Source organism: Echinops telfairi, unplaced genomic scaffold, assembly GCF_000313985.2.
Source record: "Echinops telfairi isolate 266 unplaced genomic scaffold, ASM31398v2 ScPeMD7_9;HRSCAF=40, whole genome shotgun sequence".
NCBI classification, from domain to species: Eukaryota; Metazoa; Chordata; class Mammalia; order Afrosoricida; family Tenrecidae; genus Echinops; species Echinops telfairi.
The window spans coordinates 7132220-7153115 of NW_022103906.1; the positions used below are offsets into that span (position 1 = coordinate 7132220).

A 20896-nucleotide genomic window follows, 5' to 3' on the forward strand; every position below is an offset into this window, starting at 1 on the left:
AGGGTCCTCGGTGGTGCTGTAGTTTAGACACCAGGGTGTTAACCACAAAGTTAGGGACTACATTTATCTGACAATTAGTCAGAAAAATTACAGTCTAGAAAGCACGACGAAGGTTCAGTATGAGTATACAAGAGGGTATACCCCCCGAAATGGAGGCTCTTTTCAAAGCTATGTATTTAATTTTTTTTTTTCAAATCAACCTTAGCACTTTCAAAGTACTCTTCATTACACTTAATACATTTGTCAAATCTGTGATTCCTTTCTTGGAAACATTTTCCAAGCTCATCTGTTTGGATGGCTGACAGCACCTCCCTCACTTTTGTCTTCACCTCTTCTATGCCATCAAATCACTGTGCTCTTCATTCGCGAATCAAAAGAAGTCACACAGAGTCAGGACAGGTGAGTAAGGTGTGTGGGGCCAGAGAGGCATGCTGCTTTTTGCCCAAACCTGGCACACTGAGAAGGCTGCATGAGTAAGTATGTGTCGTGGTGACAAAACCAGTCTCCTGTCTACCACAAACCAGGCCATTTTTGTCACACACTGTTATGCAATCTTTCTAGAGCCGCTAATAGAAAGCTTGATCAACTGCCTGACCTGGTGGAACCAACTCCAAATGCACTAAGTCCCTCACAAAAACAACAACAAAAGACAAATGAACATGATCTTGATCTTTGATTTCACTTGACAAGCTTCCTTTGGGTGAGGTGACTTGACTGATGTTTGCTTCTGGGGTAGTTAGAATAGCACCATGCCTCATCGCCTTGGAAAAGAAGAAGTCTAGGTCAATTGAGAGCTATTCTCTAAAGGCAAGGTATGTTTCCAGTAGAAGCTCTTATTGCTAGTGATTCAAGACCCGAAGCACACATTTCACAGCAACCTTTCTCAGTCCCAAATCTTCCATTAAAATTTGTTGAACTGAGCTCCAAGATACACCAGAAACTCCCCATCTCTTCAGTGGTCTGATGTCAATCGTTGGGCACAGTGCATGAGTTTTGAGAACATTTTCATCCCTTCGGGACGTTGAGAGTCTAGAATGAGGTTCGTCATCAATCAAAATTTCACATTTTGAACTGCAAAAACCACTTGTACACTTGCGGTTTTCCCATAGTGCTGTCCATGTAAGCTGTGCTCAACATCACAACAGTTTCTGTGGCATTTTTCCCGAGCAGGAAACAAAATTTCCTTGCCACAGCCAGTTCTCTTCAACCAGCCATAAAAAACAAAAAAAAAAATGAGATTCGAGCAAAACTGCTTTCACCGAAAAATTCACTGTGACCAGAGAGAACCTTCCCAGCTGAAACCATTTGGTGCACTAACTCAGAGCGAGTGGCTCAATGTTCACCTAGTGGCGAAAACGCATGCTATGAAAGTTCTGCCAAGTGGAGCTTTTTCCTGATTTTTTTGGGGGGGGTCGGGTGGGATGGGGGGTGGGGGGAACACCTCCTCATAAAGTGACTCAATGGTAGTGTGTTTGGGTTTGGAGAGTCAGAATAGTGTGAACATTTTCTTACATTATGTTCTATTCAAGATTTCCCCTCTATCTTGCTTCCTTGCTATTTGCTAGGACATAAAATCCAGTGGTTTTGAGTTGGCTGTGACTCCTAGTGCCACCAGGTACAACAAAGCAAACCCTACAAGGTCATGCACCACCCTCATAATTGTTACATGCGAGCCCAGTGTTGCAGCTGCTGTATCAATCCATTTAATTGAGAATCTTTCTCTTTTTTCATTGACCCTCTAGTTGAACAAGCAGCATGTCCTTCTGGCAAAAAGGACTTGTCTCTTCTGGCAACATGGCCAAAGTACTTGAGAACTCTTACCATCCTCACTTTAGAGAAGTGTCTCCGTTGAACCTCTTCTAAGAATTTCAGGGGTGGTGTTCTCCTGTCCGTTCATAGTACTTTCAATATTCTCCATCAGTTCCAAACAAAACCAAAAACAGAGTGCCACAGGCTCAGTGCCGATACATAGCGACCCTAGGGGAAAGGGGAGAACTGCCCCCTTGGGGGTTCTGAGACTGTAACTGTTGACAGGAATAAGCAGTCCAGTCTTTCTCCCGTAGAGTCTCATGGTTTCCCACTAGAGAGCTTCAGATCACAGCCCAACACATCACGATATCCCCAGGGCTCCTTCGTCACCAACAGCAGAATGACAATGATCAATTCTTCACATACATAGTATAAACCCCATGGCAGGTCAAGTGCACTTTTGTCCTCAAAGTGATAGCTTTGTTCTTTAACACTTGTACTAGGTCTTGTGCTATTGATTTGCCCAAAGCAATACTTCAATTGATTTTTTTTTACTGCTGCTTCCAAAAATATTGAGTGTAGATCCAAGTACAATGAAGTTCTAGTACTTCAAACGTTCTACTATTTATCACAATCTTTTCTATTGGTTGAGTTGTTAGAACTTTTTCTTTTATTCCCCATCAAGTTGTAATCCATATTAAAGGCCATTTTTTTATATTTATCAGTAAATATTTCAAGTCCTCTGCTTTCAACAAGCTAGATTTTGTCATTTGTATATCATAGGTTGCTAATGAGCCTTCCTCCAATCCTGATGATTTGTTCTTCATCTAATTTATTGGATTCTCAGTTTATAGTGTGAAGAACTCTGGTGAAAGGATACAAACTTGATATGTTTCCTATTTTAAATCATGCAGTATTTTCTAGTGCTGTTTAAATGATTGAAGCTTTATATATGTATTAGTTCTTTTTAAGCAGAATGGAATAGTCTGGAATTCCCCTTCTTTCCCATTTGTTGTAATGGTATGCATGCATTTAGTTCATACATTGAATGTTTGGCTTAGACTATAAAACATAAGTAAACCTCTTTTTGAAATTCTCTGCTTTCCATCAAGGGTCATCTGCGTTATCAAATATATTCATTGTCGTAAATAACTGGAATTGGGCTTTAATAGCTACTGACAACCTTCAGAATAGAGGTATAAAATTCAGTTTTGTGTACGAAAACTTTGAATACTTTAAAGTGCCAGGATCCTTGTTAATTTAGTTATTTTTGGTGGTGTGCAAGCAGAGAGAGGAAAATCTGTTTTTATGTTTTTAAGGAATTTCGTTATTTGTAGTTGCCTTTGAGTCAATTTTCACTCACAGAGTCCCTGGGTGGTGGGGGTGGTTAAGAGCTGGTTAAGGAAACATAGCTGAAGACTGGGAATTGAATCCTCCCAGAGATTCCTCAGGAAACATATGTGGTGATGTACGTCCAGGTAGGTTAGAGCCTTAACAATCAAATAGAGCAGTTCTCTGCCCACACAAGGTGACCATAAATTTGAAATCAATATGTCAATATACATTTGCATATGAAGCTTAGAGAGTGTGAGAGCATCTAGTAGAGAACATGACGAGTTTCCCAAGAGAAACCTGAGGTATTTGAACAAAGGTACGGTGGAGCTAAGGCTGGGAATCCAGAAGCACCCTTAAATCAGGCTTCTATTGTCCACACATTTGTAAGCTAACAACAGAATGAACAACAGAATATTGAGGTGTAGCTTGAAAAGACTCACAATTATAAGTCCTTGATATTATTCTTTTGCTCTTATTTAAGCTTTTTTTTCCATAGTAAAAAAGTTTTTAAAATGACCAATTAGCACACTACCATCAAAAGATACCTGCCTTCTAGGAGACTTTTAGTTGAAACAGTATAGTGAAATATTGTGCTGCTCTTCTTGAAAATACAGGACAGTAAGCCCGATGTCCTGGGTTATAATTTTTGTTGCGCAACGACTTGCACAGACATTGTTTACTTCATGACGGCAAATCATCCATCATCCGCATCACGTCTCAACAATGAAGCCAACTTCCCTGAAGGCTCATTTCCTTTTGGGGAACTATGTTTAATTACTCCAGAAATAAGAATGTTTTTCCTAGGCAAATACTTTAATGGTGTTTTTTTTAACTATCTGTATTTGTGTACTTTCCATGATTAAAATAAAAAGTTTCTCCCCCAAATATGTACATAATAGGTTATAATTTAATTGAATCGAGTCCTATGTATGCTTTCTTTAAAATAGTCATAATCCTAACTACTTATTATAATCATAACCACTAACTTGAGTGATAATCATGATGACCATCTGTCAGTAGGAAATAAAGTACCATGATCTACAAGAAGGCACACATTTCATTGCTCACATTTTAAAATAAGTGCCAATATTTATAACTCTCATTATGGAAAATCACACTTTCAGGAAGTTAAAATTTTCATTCATGAATAGAACTATAAGCAGAGTATAATGCAGGGATATGAAAATTGCTATTCCCAACTTAAAATCATTGTACTTACTTATTGATTTTATGTATATTTAAAACACACAGAATTATATTTGCCCTTTACAGGAACATAGCTGTAAATATAAGTAATTGTATTCCAGTCCTACCTTGGTAAATAGCTTTAAATCCAGGTGAGCCAATGCTGTCATCAGATTGTAGATGTAACCACATCTGGTTGCTCATACTCACAATAAGATCAGGAACACTGGATCCAGTCAGTCTGAAGAGATGAGAAGTGTAAAAATAATTACTCAAAGCAAAAAGTATGTCTATCTTAACTTGATAGTGTTCTAAAAGTTAGTTCTAATTAAGGAACTGTTATAAATATAACAGTGAAGCTAAGAGTCATTATATCTGTGTAATTTTAACAGAGCAGCCTCACCTTTGTGTAAGTAGCAAGGCCCTCTTTCAAAGTTCTACAACCACTTGTAGTCCATATTAACATTTAAACATAACACTTGTTGTCAATGGACAGAAGTGATTCTATTCCATGATTGTGACTGCGTCTCTTTTAGTTGGAAAATCAATTCAGGGCAACCAACCATCCCTGCTGACCTGACACTGCTGGGCTTCTAGGAGTGTGGACAGTCTGTGTGAAAATCGTCTTGGAAAAACGTAGCTGTTTATCATATGGCAAAGGGGTCTATAGTTGCATGCATATAATACAACATCATTCAGGAAAAAGCATCTCTCAGCTAAACAGTGGCACCAGTTCATTATCAAAATGTTCAGAGTCTTTAGTCTGTATATGCCATATTATCTGTACTTCAACATCTCTGTTAAAATATATTTAACCATACATTAAGAGATGAGTACAAAAGAATAGCCTGCTTAGTTTAAATAGGCTTGGCAATAATTTATTAAATGGAAATTTCCCTCTCTATATTAATGTCCAGGTCACACCAGTGGAAGTTTCAGTTTTCAATGAAGCAGTATACAGCAACAAAACAGTTACATCATGGCTCCCGTCAGCTGGTGAAACAGTAAATCCACTGATGGAACGCATCATACTGACAGAACAGCCTGTTGAAATTGAGAAACTGTGAGAAGGAAAAAGGAATCAATTCAACCCAAACAAATGTCTCTAATCAATAGGAAGCTTTGCTTTCAGGAAAATAAACACATGATTTGCTCCATCAGTCATATAATTTGTCTATCAACCTAGTATTTTCTGCTTGGGCAACAGAGAATACCACACTCACCAGCGGAAGATGGACAACAGTTATTATATATGAAGTAAGTCACACACAAATTGAGAAAAAGAAAGTGTTTCAGAGAGTGATGTTCATTACCTAGATATGTATACTTTCTAAAGATCTGTCTCTGCAATGTTTTTAATTTGTTTTCATTTTTCAGTTAAACGTTTTCTTTTTTATTAGAACTAATTAAAATATGACATATTGACAATATGAGCATCACAAATGTCTAGCATCCTGGGTTTCTGCAAAGCGACTCTGCCTGTGAACTACTATGTAGATAAACACATAGACCATGACCAGCCCCCCAGGAGCCTCTCTTGCCAGCTACAAGTCATTACGCGCTTCTCCGCTTCCATTTTCTCACCCATAGATTCGTTTGTGTGTATTTTTTCTTTAATGTCATATTAATTAAATGATCAAGTTCTCTCACTGACAGCGAGCTGATCTTGTGTCACAGAAATGTGCAGTGGTTACCCATTGGACTGCTAACCCTCAACATCAGCAGTTCGAAAGCAATAGGAAGCTTTGCTTGCCAAGCCAAGCCCCGTGGGCGAAAGAGGAGGCTTTCTAGTCTCACCGAGTTACCGTCTCAGAAACCCACAGGGGCAGTTCTATTCTGTCCTATACGGTCAGTAAGGCTTCGAAATAAAATTATGTGGTCCATAATTCTTGTTCTAGAATACATTAAGGAAATTTGCCTATGCTTATAGTTGTGTTCGAATGGCGTGTAGTGGTGGTGTCTGACTTTCTTTGGCTGCAGCAGGGGAAGAGAATCAACACCATCAACATCGTCCGTCAGAGGCTGGTTTCTGTGAGTTGGAGGTAAGATGTGCTTCCGCCCTACACACTCTGCCGTTTCTGACACTAATTCCTCCAACAGCACCCTACCTCCTCTCTGCTGGGATAACAAATGTGCTGCACTGAACACAGAATTCACAGTTTAATAGGATATTAAAAAAAAACTACAATTCAGGCTTAGAAGCATCGAGGATATATTTTGTGTTGTTGTTTTTAGAATCACTACAGTTTCCTGTCAGCCCTGCCCCCTAGGCTTTGAACTTTCAGGTCCTCGGATTCGGTGATGGGATGAAAGTACGCAAATGCGTTTCAGAGGACTCTAATGTGGGGGTTGGTCAATTTGGCCATTCTTCTAAAAGTGACCCAGAATTCCATGACCATGACCATGAAAAAAGAAAAGCCACCAACAGAGTGTGTGCCAGAACCCTGCCTAAAGTGGGAGAGGAACCAGAGGCAGCCGAGCCACAGCACAGAGAACACTTTTTCCCAAAGGTTCTTTTTCTCGATCTAGAGTGCTTAGTTAACTTATGAAGGTCCCCCGTACGTCACAGCTTTTCACTTCCCTAGCTTAGGTTGATAATCATGTTATCAATCTGAGATTTGTCCTTTGAAAGAAAATATTTATACATTCTCTGTATTTTCCTTGTCCTATTTTTTAAAGATGTGTCACAAAGTGCTGCTGTTGTTGGAGGTGCTGTTCCGTCAGCGCTGACTCACAGCAACTAACTGTAATAGCAGGAAACCCTGCCTGGTATGGAGCCACCCTCGCTGCCGTTCTCACGTTTCAGCCCATTGTTGCAGCCACTGCATCACTACATCTTAAGGGCCCACTTCTATTTCACGGTCCCTCTACTTTACCAAGCACGGTGTCTTCTCCAGGCACTGATCTCTGCTAATAACGTGCTCAAAGTAGGTGAGACCTATACTGTTTTTGAATGAGTTTATTTTTATCTGTACTCAGACCGTTGTGTTGGCTGAGTTCTCTAGAGAAGCAAAATTAGTTAGGCTTTGCATACACAGAGTAATAAAGTTCTATCCAGAAATTGTTCCCACAGTGGTAGAAATTAGTAAGCTTACTATGGTTCAAATTTGTGGGTGAGATGTTAAGCTAGGGTTTTTTTCTTGACTTGTGTAGCTGCCAGGATGGACAAACCAGGATGCAAGAAGGCAAACTGGCAAGATAGGGCTGTTGGATGCACAGACAGAGGCATCTAAGGTCAGCAAATCAGAGGGCTCCCGGGGCAAGCAGGCAATATGGGTGGCCATTGGCTCAAGCCTAAGTACCGGAAGCCAAGGAGCCAGATGAAGGATCCAGAACACAGAGAAGCAAGCTAGGTTCCCCACAGCCTCAACTGACATGCGAAGCAGGGCCATACCAGAGGAAAAATCATTATGGTTCTGACAGCACTGGGAGTCCTGTGGGCCACTCTTCTTGGTCTACAGGGCACTATGAACTGGAATCAACTGCACAACTAGAGGGAAATTTTATATATATATATATATATATTTTTTTTTTTTGTTTTGTTTTGTTTTGTTTTAAAATCCTATCTAATCTATATTATAATCTCAGGATTTAAAGATTTGCTTTTAAAATTGTTATAAAATTGTTACAAAGGGCTTAAAGGTTAACAAGCGGCCATCTAGCTCAGAAGCAACAAAGCCCACATGGAAGAAGCACACCGGCCTGTGCGATCACAAGGTGTTGAAGGGATCTGGCATCATCAGAACAAAAAACCTTAGCCAATGAGAGGGGAAGCACGGATTGTAGACCCAAAGCCCATTTTTAGGCCACTGGAGATCCCCTTGCAGAGGGGTCTCAGGGAGGAGACAAGCCAGTCAGGGTGCAATGTAGCAACGATGAAAAATACAACTTTCCTCTAGTTCCTAAATGCTTCCTCCCCCACCCACTATCATGATCCCAATTCTACCTTGCAAGTCTGGCTACACCAGAGGGTGTACACTGGTACAGATAGGAACTGGAAACACAGGGAATCCAGGGCAGATGATCCCTGCAGGACCAGTGGTGAGAGTGGCGATACTGGGAGGGTAGAGGGAGAGTGGGTTGCAAAGGGGAACCGATTACAAGGATCTATATGTGACCTCCTCCCTGGGGCACGGACAACAGAAAAGTGGATGAAAGGAGACATCAGACAGGACAAGATATGACAAAATAATAATTTATAAATTATCAAGGGCTCCTGAGGGAGGGGGGCGGGAGAGGGGGGGAAAAAAGAGGACCTGATGCCGGGGGCTTAAGTGGAGAGGAAATGTTTTGAGAATGATGAGGGCGATGTATGTACAAATATGCTTTACACAATTGATGTATGTATGGATTATGATAAGAGTTGTATCAGCCCCTAATAAAACGATTAAAAAACTAATAAAATAAACTAAAAAAAATTGTTACAAAATCAATCCAATGATTATCTCCAATGAGATTTAAGGTCTTTATTTGTTTTGAGGGGGATCCTGGTTGTTCATTTTCTATCTCAACTAGTGTTTTGTTATTGTCTTTTCTTTGTTCCTATTCACTTTGGATTATTGTTTCTGAAGCTAAAATGGGTTTTATTCATAGCCATTATAAGTAGCTATTATTTATCTTGGAAAAAAATATTGTGAATCTTGAAGCTTAAAATTTAACTTGCACATTCAATTTCCAGTTAGTAATTTGTAGACAAATTGTTCCCTGACAGCAGTGACAATCGTAACAATGTGTCATCAGTCCTTCTTTCTTTCTGGAATTCCTTGCCTCCTTTTCTCCAGTTCCTCTGCCCCTCCCGGCACTCAATGGTTCAGGGTAAATTCCGCCTTTGGGGGGCAGTATTGGTCTTGTCGTAGTGTTAACTGTTTCTAGAGGCACATTCTACACATCCTCTTTCATAATTCATTAGTAGTTGAAAGTTGGTCTCTGGGCATACCTTTAGTTTCAAGCTATAAAAGTGAGGTTACAGTCTAAGGGGTTTTCCCATGGTCTCTGAGACCAGTCAGTAGGGGCTTCTTTGGTCACTTTGGTTGGACATTTTCACTCACTCTACATGGGACTCTGTTTGGATCCTACTCCAAGGGGCACAGAGTGGGGGTGGCAACATCCACCTTCTCTGGTGTCAAGTTAGAGAAGCCCATGGTTCACAATGGTCGCTAGTCTTTTGCACTAATTTTTATTTCAGTTATTATTATTTTTTAATCACAACTTTATAAAATCCCAGAAACTACTCATTGACTAGAACAGTGGTTTTCAATCTTCCTAATGCCACAACCTTTTAATACAGTTCCTCATGTGTGAGGTTCCCCAACCATAAAATTAGCTTCATTGCGGCTTCATAACTGTCATTTTGCTATTGTGATGAATCGTCATGTAAACATCTGGTATGCAGGATGTATTTTCATTGTTACAAATTGAACATAATTAAAGAATAGTGATTAATCACAAAACTATATATGATTATATATTGAGAAATATTTATTTCTAATGACAAAAAATGAAATTGTGTCTGGAAGCATGGTGTAGCATGGGTAACAGTCTTCATGCTGGGTACTTATATGTGGGCGTATCTACATGTGGGCGGACCCACCTGGAGCCGGATAGAGGAGCAGTGGCTTGATTCCTAAAACCATTGGAAATATGTATTTTCCAATGGTCTTAGGCAACCCCTGTGAAAGGGTCGTTCGATCCCCAAAGTGATCGCGACCCACAGGTTAAGAGCCACTGGACTATAATGTAGAGCATTACGCATATGAACTGTGTTTTGCCAATTTACCTAGGTGTCCCCAAGGACTAAGGTCCTTAACCATTAAATGTTCAGTTTCAGTGTCTAGTAAGTTTGTAGGTGTCTCCTATAAGTATAAATATGGCATTACAGATTTGTAGAAATATTTTTAAAATGCACACTGTCATTTAGTTGATTCTGACTCATAGCGACCATAGGTAGAATATACAAGGCTTTGTAAATCTTTATGGGAGCAGACAGCCTCGTTTTTCTCTATCAAAATAGCTGGTGTGTTTGAACCATCAACCTCAAAGGTAGCAATCCAATTAAGTTTAGTTGACTGTGCTATCAGGGCTCCCCTAAGTATCCACAACAATATTTACATATGTACTATTTTCCTTACCTATATTTCATCTTACATATTTTGGACATGTTAATAGGAAGGATCAGTTCTTGAAGGAGGGCATCAAGCTTGGTAAAGTAGAGGGCCAGCAAAAAAGAGGAAGGTTCTTGGGGTAGTTACATAATTTCATGTCAACTTGATAAATAAGTATAGGGGACATAGGAGAGGGGGAGGTAGGGGAAAAGGAAGTGGTGTTAACAAACCCAGGGACAAGGGAACAACAAGTGATCCAAATCAGTGGTGAGGAGGGTGTAGAAGGCCTGGTAGGGCATGATCAAAGGTAATATAACAGAGGAATTACTGAAACCCAAATGAAGGCTGAGCATGATAGTGGGACAAAAGGAAAGTAAAAGGAAATAGAAGAAAGAGCTAGGAGGCAAAGGGAATTTATAGAGGTATAAATAAAGGCATGTACATATGTAAATATATTTATATATGAGGATTGAGAAATAGATTTATGTGCATGTATTTATAGGTTTAGTATTAAGGTAGCAGATGGACTTTGGGCCTCCACTCAAGTACTCCCTCAATGCAAGAATACTTTGTTCTATTAAACTGGCATTCCATAATGCTCAGCTTCTCTACACGATCTCTGAAGACAAAGTGGGTACATAAGCAAGAGTGGTGAATAAAACTGATGGAGCTCAGCTATCAAAAGTTATAGCATCTGGGTTCTTGAAGGCTTGAAGGTAAACAAGTGGCCATCTAGCTCAGAAGCAACAAAACCCACATGGAAGAAGAACACCAGCCTGTGCGATCACAAGGTGTCGAAGGAATCAGTTATCAGGCATCAAAGAACAAAAAATCATATCATTGTAAATGAGGGGGAGTGTGGAGTGGCGACCCAAAGCCGATCTGTAGGCAACTAGACATGGGGAGGAGGGCCATGGGGAGGAGATGAGTCAGTCAGGGTGCAGTGTAGCAATGATGAAACATACAACATTCCTCTAGTTCCTAAATGCTTTCTACCCACCCACTATCATGATCCCAATTCTACCTTAGAAATCAGGGTAGACCAGAGGATGTACCTTGGTACAGATAGGAACTGGAAACAGGGAATCCAGGACGGATGATCCCTTCAGGACCAGTGGTAAGAGTGGTGATACTGGGAGGGTGGAGGGCGGGTGGTGTGGAAAGGGGGAACCAATTACAGGCATCTACATATAACCTCTTCCCTGGGGGTCAGACAACAAAAAAGTGGGTAAAGGGAGACGGACAGTGCAAGATATGACAAAACAATATAAATTATCAAGGGTTTATGAGGGAAGGGGGAGTGGGGAGGGAGGGAGAAAAATGAGGAGCTGATGCCTGGGGCTTAAGTGGAGAGCAAATGTTTTGAGAATGATAAGGGCAATGAATGTACAAATGTGCTTTACACAATTGATGTATGTATGGATTTTGATAAGAATTGTATGAGCCCCCAATAAAATGATTTAAAAAAAAGTATGGTGTGGAGTCTAGCCTATCAGTCAGGTCACAGCCTGATGATGCCTCCATGTGGGTGTGGCCTTCTCATGAGGATTCTGGGAAATACCTCTCTTTTCTCCCTGAAACTGGCCACACCCTCTCTCTACCTTACCTTCCTGTGGACAAGCCATGTGGAGCCATGCTGAGACCTCAACAAGCCACATGGTGGTGACCTGCACAATCTCTGTGATGTTTGTATTGCCACTGAATCCCCAAGACTTTTCACCCACTGACCTGTGATCTTCCTGCATTCTCCATCATTGCATGTGACTGCATGAGACTGAGGAAATATTTATGGACTAGTATCGGATTTATGGACTTGGTTTTGACTAGGCTGGGATGTTTTCTTGGCATTCGATTTTTTCCTTGATATGAAGCAATTTCTTACATATACATGAGTGTTCTTGAATTTGTTTCTCTAGTCAACCTGGCGTAACACAGTCCTCAAGATGGACTGGACACAGTGACTGTAACAAGGACTCATGCAGAATACCAACTGTGAGAATGGTGCAGGACGGGCTGTGCTTCATTCTGCTGTACATAAGATCACTATGAGCTGTAACTGATTGGATGGCACCTAACAACAGCAGTAGGTATACATATTTACCTGTTGGTCTTATATGTAGCCACTTATTATATCACAATATAATTTAAATTCACATTTTTAGATTGGGGAAGAAAAATGTTATTGCACAATAAAGTTTATATCTACTTAAGGAATAATATAAGCTTATCCATTGATTTCACTTATATGCTAATGTATACTTGACCTTTGTTGCTGTTATGTTCCATCAAGTGGTCATGGCTCACAGCAACTGCACATCCAACAGAATGAAACACCGTCTGGCCAGGCAGTTCTTGCTGTGTGTATCTCACTGCTCCAGACACTAGGTCAAGACATCTTATGGACCATCTTCCTCTTTTTCACTGTCCTTATGCTGCACTAAACAAAATGCCATTTGCCAGAGACTAGGCTCTCCTTAATTAACACATATCTAAATGATGTGAAACAAAGTCTTGCTATTTTCATTTTTAAAATGCATTTCGGATGCACTTCTGAGATAGATTTGCTTGTTATTCTGGCAATCCACGGTACTTCAATGTTCTTTGTCAACACTGTAATTGAAATGGTTGATTCTTCTTTCTTCCCTATTCACTTTCCCACTTTCAAATGCAAATGAGGTGACTGAAAATACCTTGAGTCAGGTGTCCCTTAGCCCTCAAAGTGACATCCTTGTTGTTCAATACTTTAAAGAGGTCTTGTATGGTGGATTTGCCTAACAATATGTTATTTGATTTCTTGACTTCTACTTCCAGGAGCAATGATTGTGGATATAAACAAGATAAATTTCTTGACAACTGAGTTGTAGTCAATTAATATGCCCTTCAAGCCAAAATTCTTTATGTGAAACATTATAATTCTATATTCTATGCCTGTAACTATAATCCCATGGAAGGGCATTCTCTACTAAAGGACAAGATTATGGTGGGATTCAGACCTGACTTTACTAGAACAGTGGTTTTCAACCTGTGGGTTATGACCCCTTTGGAGGGTCAAACAACCCTTTCACAGGGGTTGCCTAAAATGATCGGAAAACACAAATATTTCACAATATATAATTACATATTGTTTTGTGATCAATCACTATGCTTTAATTATTTATGTTCAATTTGTAACAATGAAAATACATCTTGCATATTAGATTTTTATATGATGATTCATAACAGTAGCAAAATGACAGTTACAAAATAGCAACAAAAATAATTTTATGGTTGGGGTCACCACAACATGAGGAACTGTATTAAGGGTTGCGGCATTAGGTAGGTTGAGAACCACTGTACTAGAGGGTATGAACTAAGTCACACCGTTATCCATGTGGGCATCTTTAGACTCTATCTCAGTAGAAGGGGTGAAGTAAGTCATGCTTTTTGTTTCTTTGGGTTTATCTCTAAGACTACTTTACTAGAAAGTGTGACACCATCATTTGTTTTCTTGGGGTTGGGGTGTAAATGCTGATACAGCTGTATGATTCTTCCACACATCTCCTAAAAATAAATATCTTTATTTACTGGCTGGACTTCGGTATAAGCAAGAAGACTTGCAGTGATTTGGGGGTATTTTTTCTTCTGACTCTTGAGCCTGAATTTAACTCACTTCTGCCTGACCTTCAGATTTGGGTCTGAACAACACCCACCACCATGTAAGACATACCTTTAAAATTTGGTGGCTTTCTGTAGGTTGTTTCAGGAAATTGAAGAACCCAGAAATGTGATTTTTTTCCCAAAGAATATACACACGGGAGAAGTAGGGGGGAAATGGATCAGAATAGCATCTTGGAAGAGTTGACTAGCTGGGACTTCTTTAATCTCTGACTCCTTGGGTCTAGTCTGATAGTAATTCTTCTTAGAGAAATTGTTACCATAAGAGCTTCAATCTTTTCTCTATGTCTTATGATGTTACTGATTATAATGTTCCCGATGGGTGCAGTTGTAAAAATTTTAGTTTTCTTATATTGAATCTTAATCCATGTGACCTTTGGGGCATATGTAATCTGAGTAGAAAATAGTATTTCTCCCTTTAATTCTCTCCCCTTAATTGTCATTAACAATTACAAATACTTCTTAGGTGTTGAGGACACGCCCGGGAGTCACATCTGAGAGAGAGAGAAGGAGAACACAACTTCAAAGCAATCCAAAGCCACATGCCCCAAGGAAGAAGTCAGACATGTGTCCATCCTCCATCTTCCTTTAACCTATTCTGACACCAGCCATTCCTTCCACCATGCTCGATTTTTGAGTTTGGTTCAATAACCCTTGGCAATGGCCAGACAGAGCTCATAGATAATGCTCAGTATTATTGCGACTTCAAAACTCAAACTCAAATTCACTGCTCTTGAGTCCATCCTGACCCATAGCAACCCTACAGGAGTTTCTGAGACTGTCACTCTCTACAGGAGTAGAAAGCCCCAACTTTCTCTTGTGGAGTGGCTGTGGTTTCAGACTGCTGACCTCTTGGATTACAGCCCAACATACAATCAATGAGACCAACAGGGCTCCTTGTTGGGGCTCACTAAGACTTCACAGATTACAAAATGGCAGGGATAGAGTTCTTCGATTCACAACACCTCTACTCAGCATACTGGTAGGTATGTCCTTTGACATCTGCCTATGGAACAGGAAGCTCACCCTCTGCTCAGCGTCACCGTGTTGGTGTTGCCCCTCATCCTCTCAGTGCTACAGCGTCTCCTGCCCTCTGCCACTTCAGACAAGGACCGCACTGGCACACTTCTGGTGACTCTTCTTTCTTGGTGGTCTGATCACAGGATTCTCTCTCTGCTTCTGAGATGACTCACTCTTATAAACCCAATGGAATTACAGAACTGACCAATCACCTCTATAAATGATTCGTATACCGACTTTGCATGGTCCCACCCACTCATTTGGTGAGTTTAACAAGACATGGTTTGAAGAGGAATTTCAAATAAATTTACTATACCACAGAGGTGTGACCAGCACTCGTTTTGGTTTGCATTTCTACTTCCATTTTATATGTTTTTTACACCTGCAACATTCATGAAGCAAGCTCCATTCTGCTGCTGTTCGTCCTTGTTGTTTCATACACTAGCCCATTGTCATCTTTACATTATGACATGATGGCTAGTCTCTGAGTGTCCAAATGGATCATATTTCTAATTTAAGTTTGGGATTCTTGATTTTCTCAACTCCAATTGTCTTACATTCTACTCTATTTCAGACCTTGGGATTTCGAACTCTACCTGGCACTCTGCTACTCTTTTTAAAAAAACTGGTTTAGTCTTTAATACATTCAACATATCTTTGGTATACAAAATATTGATCTGGCCTTTCCAGCTCCCAGAATTAGGCAGTTGTCCCATTTATTCACTAGTAAAAGCTTTATGTGCTGCTTGAAAGAGCTGCTGAATAATTCACCAAATTCCTCGTGTACACAGGTCTGCTTCTGACATGACTACCCTGCTCTGTTGATCTGTCCGTCCTAGCACTACTCCCTTGTTATTGTGTAGTTCTTGATATGTGGGAGCAGGTGTGCTATCCTTGCTGCTGCTGGTACCTTCTGTCCAATCAGCTCCAAATCGTGGCAGACACACTCACAGTAGGACTGGATGCTAGTGATCCATAGGGTTACCTTTTTTTTCCTTCTAAAGTAAATCACAAGACCTTTCTTCCTAATTTGTCTTAATCCAGAGGCTCTGTTGACACCTGTTCAACATCATAACAAGACTCCAGCTTCCACTGACAGCCTCGTGGTGGCGGTTTTGAAGTGCATTGGTCGAGAGTAAAACCCTTGTCTCCAGTGTGGGAGACAAGAACTCTACCACTGCATTGCTTCCGTCCTGTGTCCTTCCTTTCATTCTTTGACATCATCCTCTTAGTTTATTTTCCAGATATTTTAGATGAATTCCAGAGGCATTTTTGTTTCCCCAAATCTAGGTTACAACTATTACGTTGGATCGGTTAAATTTTATATGCATTCAAAAGCATATATACCTTTGTAATATTTTAGCAGTTTGAGACCACCAGCTGTTCTGTGAAAGAAAAACAAGGCAGTCTACTCCTGTAAAGAGTTACAGTCTTGGTAACTAACTCACAGGGGCATTTGTAGGGTTTGACTCGATGGTAGGGAGAGACATAGGATTTTGGTATGGTTGTTGTTTTTATTGTTAGGTGCTGTTGAGGCAGTTTGGTCTCATAGCAGTCAACTGTGCAATAGAATGAAACACTGCTCGGTTCTGCATCTCGCTGATAATTGTTATGTTTGAGTCCATTGTTGTAGCCACTTTGTCAATCCATCTGTATCCCAATTCTTCTTTATCACTGACCCTTTTTACCAAGCATGATGTCCTTTTTTCCAGGGAATAGTTGCTCTTAATAACATGTCCAAATGACAAGAAACAAAGTCATAACATCCTCTCTAAGGAGAGACCCTGCTACTCTTTCTGATAAAAATCGCACTAGTACCTCTCTCTCTGGCTACATCTCACTATTCGTATACATTGGGCTGCAATCTGCATTGTTGGTGGTTCAAAACAACCAGCAGCTCCACAGGAGAAGGACTGTGCTTTCCCCTACCATAAATGCTATAGTCCTGGAAACCCACAGGGGGCCACTAGGAGTCAGCGTTGACATGATGGCAGTGAGCTTCGAGCTTTCTGTCTCACTTATGAAATTGCCTCAACAAAATCGAAGCATTAAATTTCTAGCGACTGGTACTATTTCTTTCATTAAGTTTTTATTCATCCTGTACAAACTGATTCATATTGTGGTATACAGCTTCACGAACCCTCTTCATTCTTGAAAATTCCACACATCCACCCCACATGCATAACAAAATTTGGGATTAACCTAAAAATCCATTATTTATTGGTTTATACCTACACCTATGTCAATAAATAATTTCTATTTATATTAACATATATGAAAGTAAGTAAAAAAGTATTGCTACCAAGATTCCACTTTATACAAGAAAAGGTTCATTCCAAACCAAATGTTTTGGTTTGTTTGGTTTTGTTTTTTCCCCCAAACCAAATGTTTTTAAGTGTATCTCTGGGATCAGTGAATGGCTGCAGACAAATACTCTCAATAATACACTTGCTTGATCTTGTTACATGGCCTTCAAAAAATGCAATCCAAACAATAACTTCTGAAGGGACCAGTAAATTGAAGTCACAAAGGTCATCTCAGAAGTCCATATCGACTGTACTTTGGAATTTTGAAGGGGCCACTTTTGTAGACTTCTCAGACACACAGAGCTGTCCCAAGTGCATACAATGAAAACTTTCAGAAAATCAGAAACTGCATTGGTGAGAAAAAGGCCAGGCAAGTGCGTCGAGACTGGTGTCGATCACAGCACTGCTCTGACTCATTCTTTGAGGATACTCAACGTGCCCTAAGAGAATTTTACCTTATATCTACCCAAAGTCTTGATCTTGACCTCACTCCCCGCCCCCACTCCCCAGACTTATTGTTCTTCCCACAAACACAAAGAACAATGAAAAGGCAATTGAGTCTTTGAGAAAACCCAAACTGCTTATTTGACATGGCATAAATCATTGAGAGCAGTATTATTCAGGGCAAGGTTAGAGAGATAGAAGCAGCACCTTCAGAGGTGTAGAGATGAGTTTGAGGAAATACCAATAAATGGTAGCTTCATGTTTTGATTTTTTTCTTTAATAAAGATTTCTATAATTGTATAGCAATACGCTTGTACTTACCCTTTTTTTTTATGATGTGTAAGCTCCAGGCGCACAGAATCAACATACCCTTCGCTTGAGCCATTCTGAACTTAGTTTCCTTTCCCATTTCCACTAGCTATTAATTCAAATGATCGCCATATTTTGAGCTCTTTATCATTAAATTATTTTTCCATGCTCTGTATCTATAGCTATCTCTATATCTAACTCTATCTCTATCTTTTTATCTATATACAGAGAGAAGAGTAAGCACTCAGTTGTTGCTAGAATTAAGGAGCTGGGAGGAAGTTGTTCCTTATTCTTCGCATTCCCTCACCTAAGAAGTCCATTGATTAACAAGTTATGCTAACTTGACTTCTTTATCATTACTTGCACTATAGTTTTCCCTCCATCTCCACTTTCTTAGTTAGAGTATTGAACATCTCACACAAGGACCATTGAAAGAATCTCTTAATTCAGTCTCTTGATTTCGATTCTACTTCTCTTATACTTGATAATGTTAAGTTCTTGAAAAACGTAGCTATTGTGAAGCCAATTCTCACATATCAACGACTTTAGACTGCCAAATGACCACTTAGGGCATAGCTCTAAAAGCCTATATTTGAAATGCATATGGTTCTTTATGAGACTTAACTTTAACTCAATCTTGCACTGGTCTCTGGACTGACATGAAATAGAAGAAGCAAGTGCACTAGTGGAGCACACAAAATGTGCTTTCTATCACATAAATATCAAAGCAGGCTCAGGTGTCACTACAAAGTTTTCTAGTTTGTTATAAGGCTGCCATTGATCAGATTGTTCTACTTATGAAAAGGTTTTGAGGCATGATTGGTTATGATCAATTATATTTATAATTTTTGAGTGTTTCCAAAATTATTTTAGTCTGCTAGCCCTGCTAGATGATGTGTTTAAAGCAAAGGATCAAATAATATCATTATCCTTTGCAACTGCTCTTATGTTTAAAACAGGAGTCCCTCCCCCAATGTCTAAATTAAATAAAATTGATGCTTGCTTCAATAAAATATTCAACAACCATTGTAAGACAGAAGTTTCATTTCTTTAAAAAATAAATACAATTTTCTTTCTGCTCTACATTACAGTATATACTATTTTTATTTATACCTGAAAATAAACTTATCTAATGAAACATTAAATTAACTAAATTTAATTTTTAGACATCTAGGTTTTTTTTCAAAGAAAGATATTAATCAAATGTTTGCTTTTCCATAACCTATTGTAATCCCCAATTAATTCAAATCGTCTTATGTTTCAACTCTACTTAACTTCTTTTCATTTGCCAGATGTATTGGTCTTTACTGGTCTCTCAGTTTCTGGCAAACACTGAAACATTGCCTGAAACGCATGATCCTGTGGGAGCACAACTCATGATTTGGCAGTCGTTTGTTTTGTTTGTTGACAGTTGTCCTGAAGCTGTTTCCTAACGTGCCTGGTCTCGTGTTGTTAGATGCCTTTGGGTTGCCTCTAAAACACACCAACCTAAGAGCAACAGGATGCAAACACTTCCAGGTCCTGCATCATCCTCACAGTCGCTCCTGTGTTGGAGTCCAGGTTTGCAGCCACTGTACATGTAATTCATCTTTTGACGCTCTTCGCTCTCTTCACTCATTGCTACTCTATACAATGATATTCCCCCCTGTCACTGTAGAATCCTGCATATATATATATATATATATATATATATATATATACACACGATATATATATATAATATATATAATAACACACATATATATGTGTGTGTGTTATTCTTTAGTAGAGACAAGTTTAAAATAGCCACCTACTTCAATGTCTTCTGTCTACTACCAAATTCTGCTCTCTTGAATGCAAGCTTACATTTCTTGCCCTACCATGTATGTAATGTACACTTTTAAAATTAATACGTACAAGGAAATATAAATTAACCTGCTTTAAATCCATTCAATGTCTACCTGATTAATTTTACAGAGCCCTGATGGCATAGTGGTCACATGTTGGGCTGCAAACTTGTCCCTCATGAAAAGGAGTTGGTGTACTTGAAAGCTTAATTATAACCATGATGCAATAATTTTATGATGCTCTGCTTCCTGGTGATATGTGAGTGTGTGTGAGTGCATGTGTGCATGTGTGTGTGGGGGGGGGGGTGAGAGAGAGAGAGAGAAAGAGCACTCAACAACGACATTTCTTAACAGAGCTTCCCTGTGGCCATTCTAAAGGATAAAGCAGTTCTATCCGACAGGTATGATATGTAACTGTGTAAAATCAACCAAATCTAACTGACTCAGAGTGGACTATAACAGATTATAATTGTTCCATAGGGGTTTGAGGCTGTACCTTTTCAACGAAGCAGTGACCTCACTGTTTTCTGGGGCGGCGGGTGGGTTCCAAGCACCGATCTTTCAGTTAGTACTCCCTTGCTTAACCCATGCACCTTCAAGGCACCATCAATGTGTGAAAGGAATGACTAAAGCTGATTGACTTTATTTAACGTCAAACATGTGAGATCCACCCTTGTGGTTTTCTCTATCAATAGTTTGTTTCCCTTTAATGCTCAGTAAAATTCCCTTATATGGGAATAAAAATTCCATATATGGGAATTCTCATATACTAAAATGTGTACAAGGGAGTTTCAAAAACTTTGTGAAAAAATCCCATTCATTATCTTTTATTTATTTTATTAAATTTTTTTTCAATCATTATCTTTTATTTTTAATAATTAAATCATTTTATTGGGGGCTTGTACAACTCTTATCACAATCCACTCATACATCCACTGTGTCAAGCTCTTTTGTACATTTGTTTCCT

The 20896-nt window shown here is 39.5% G+C and overlaps 1 protein-coding gene across 1 annotated transcript in view; it reads right to left on the reverse strand.

The window, feature by feature from the left end:
* The window catches only part of CSMD1 (CUB and Sushi multiple domains 1), a 2262799-nt gene that overhangs the window by 535587 nt on the left and 1706316 nt on the right, over positions 1-20896 (reverse strand). The window contains exon 12 of the mRNA XM_045286696.1: positions 4398-4510. Within this exon, the coding sequence (XP_045142631.1) occupies positions 4398-4510 (113 nt within the window). The remainder of the gene's footprint in view (positions 1-4397; positions 4511-20896) is intronic.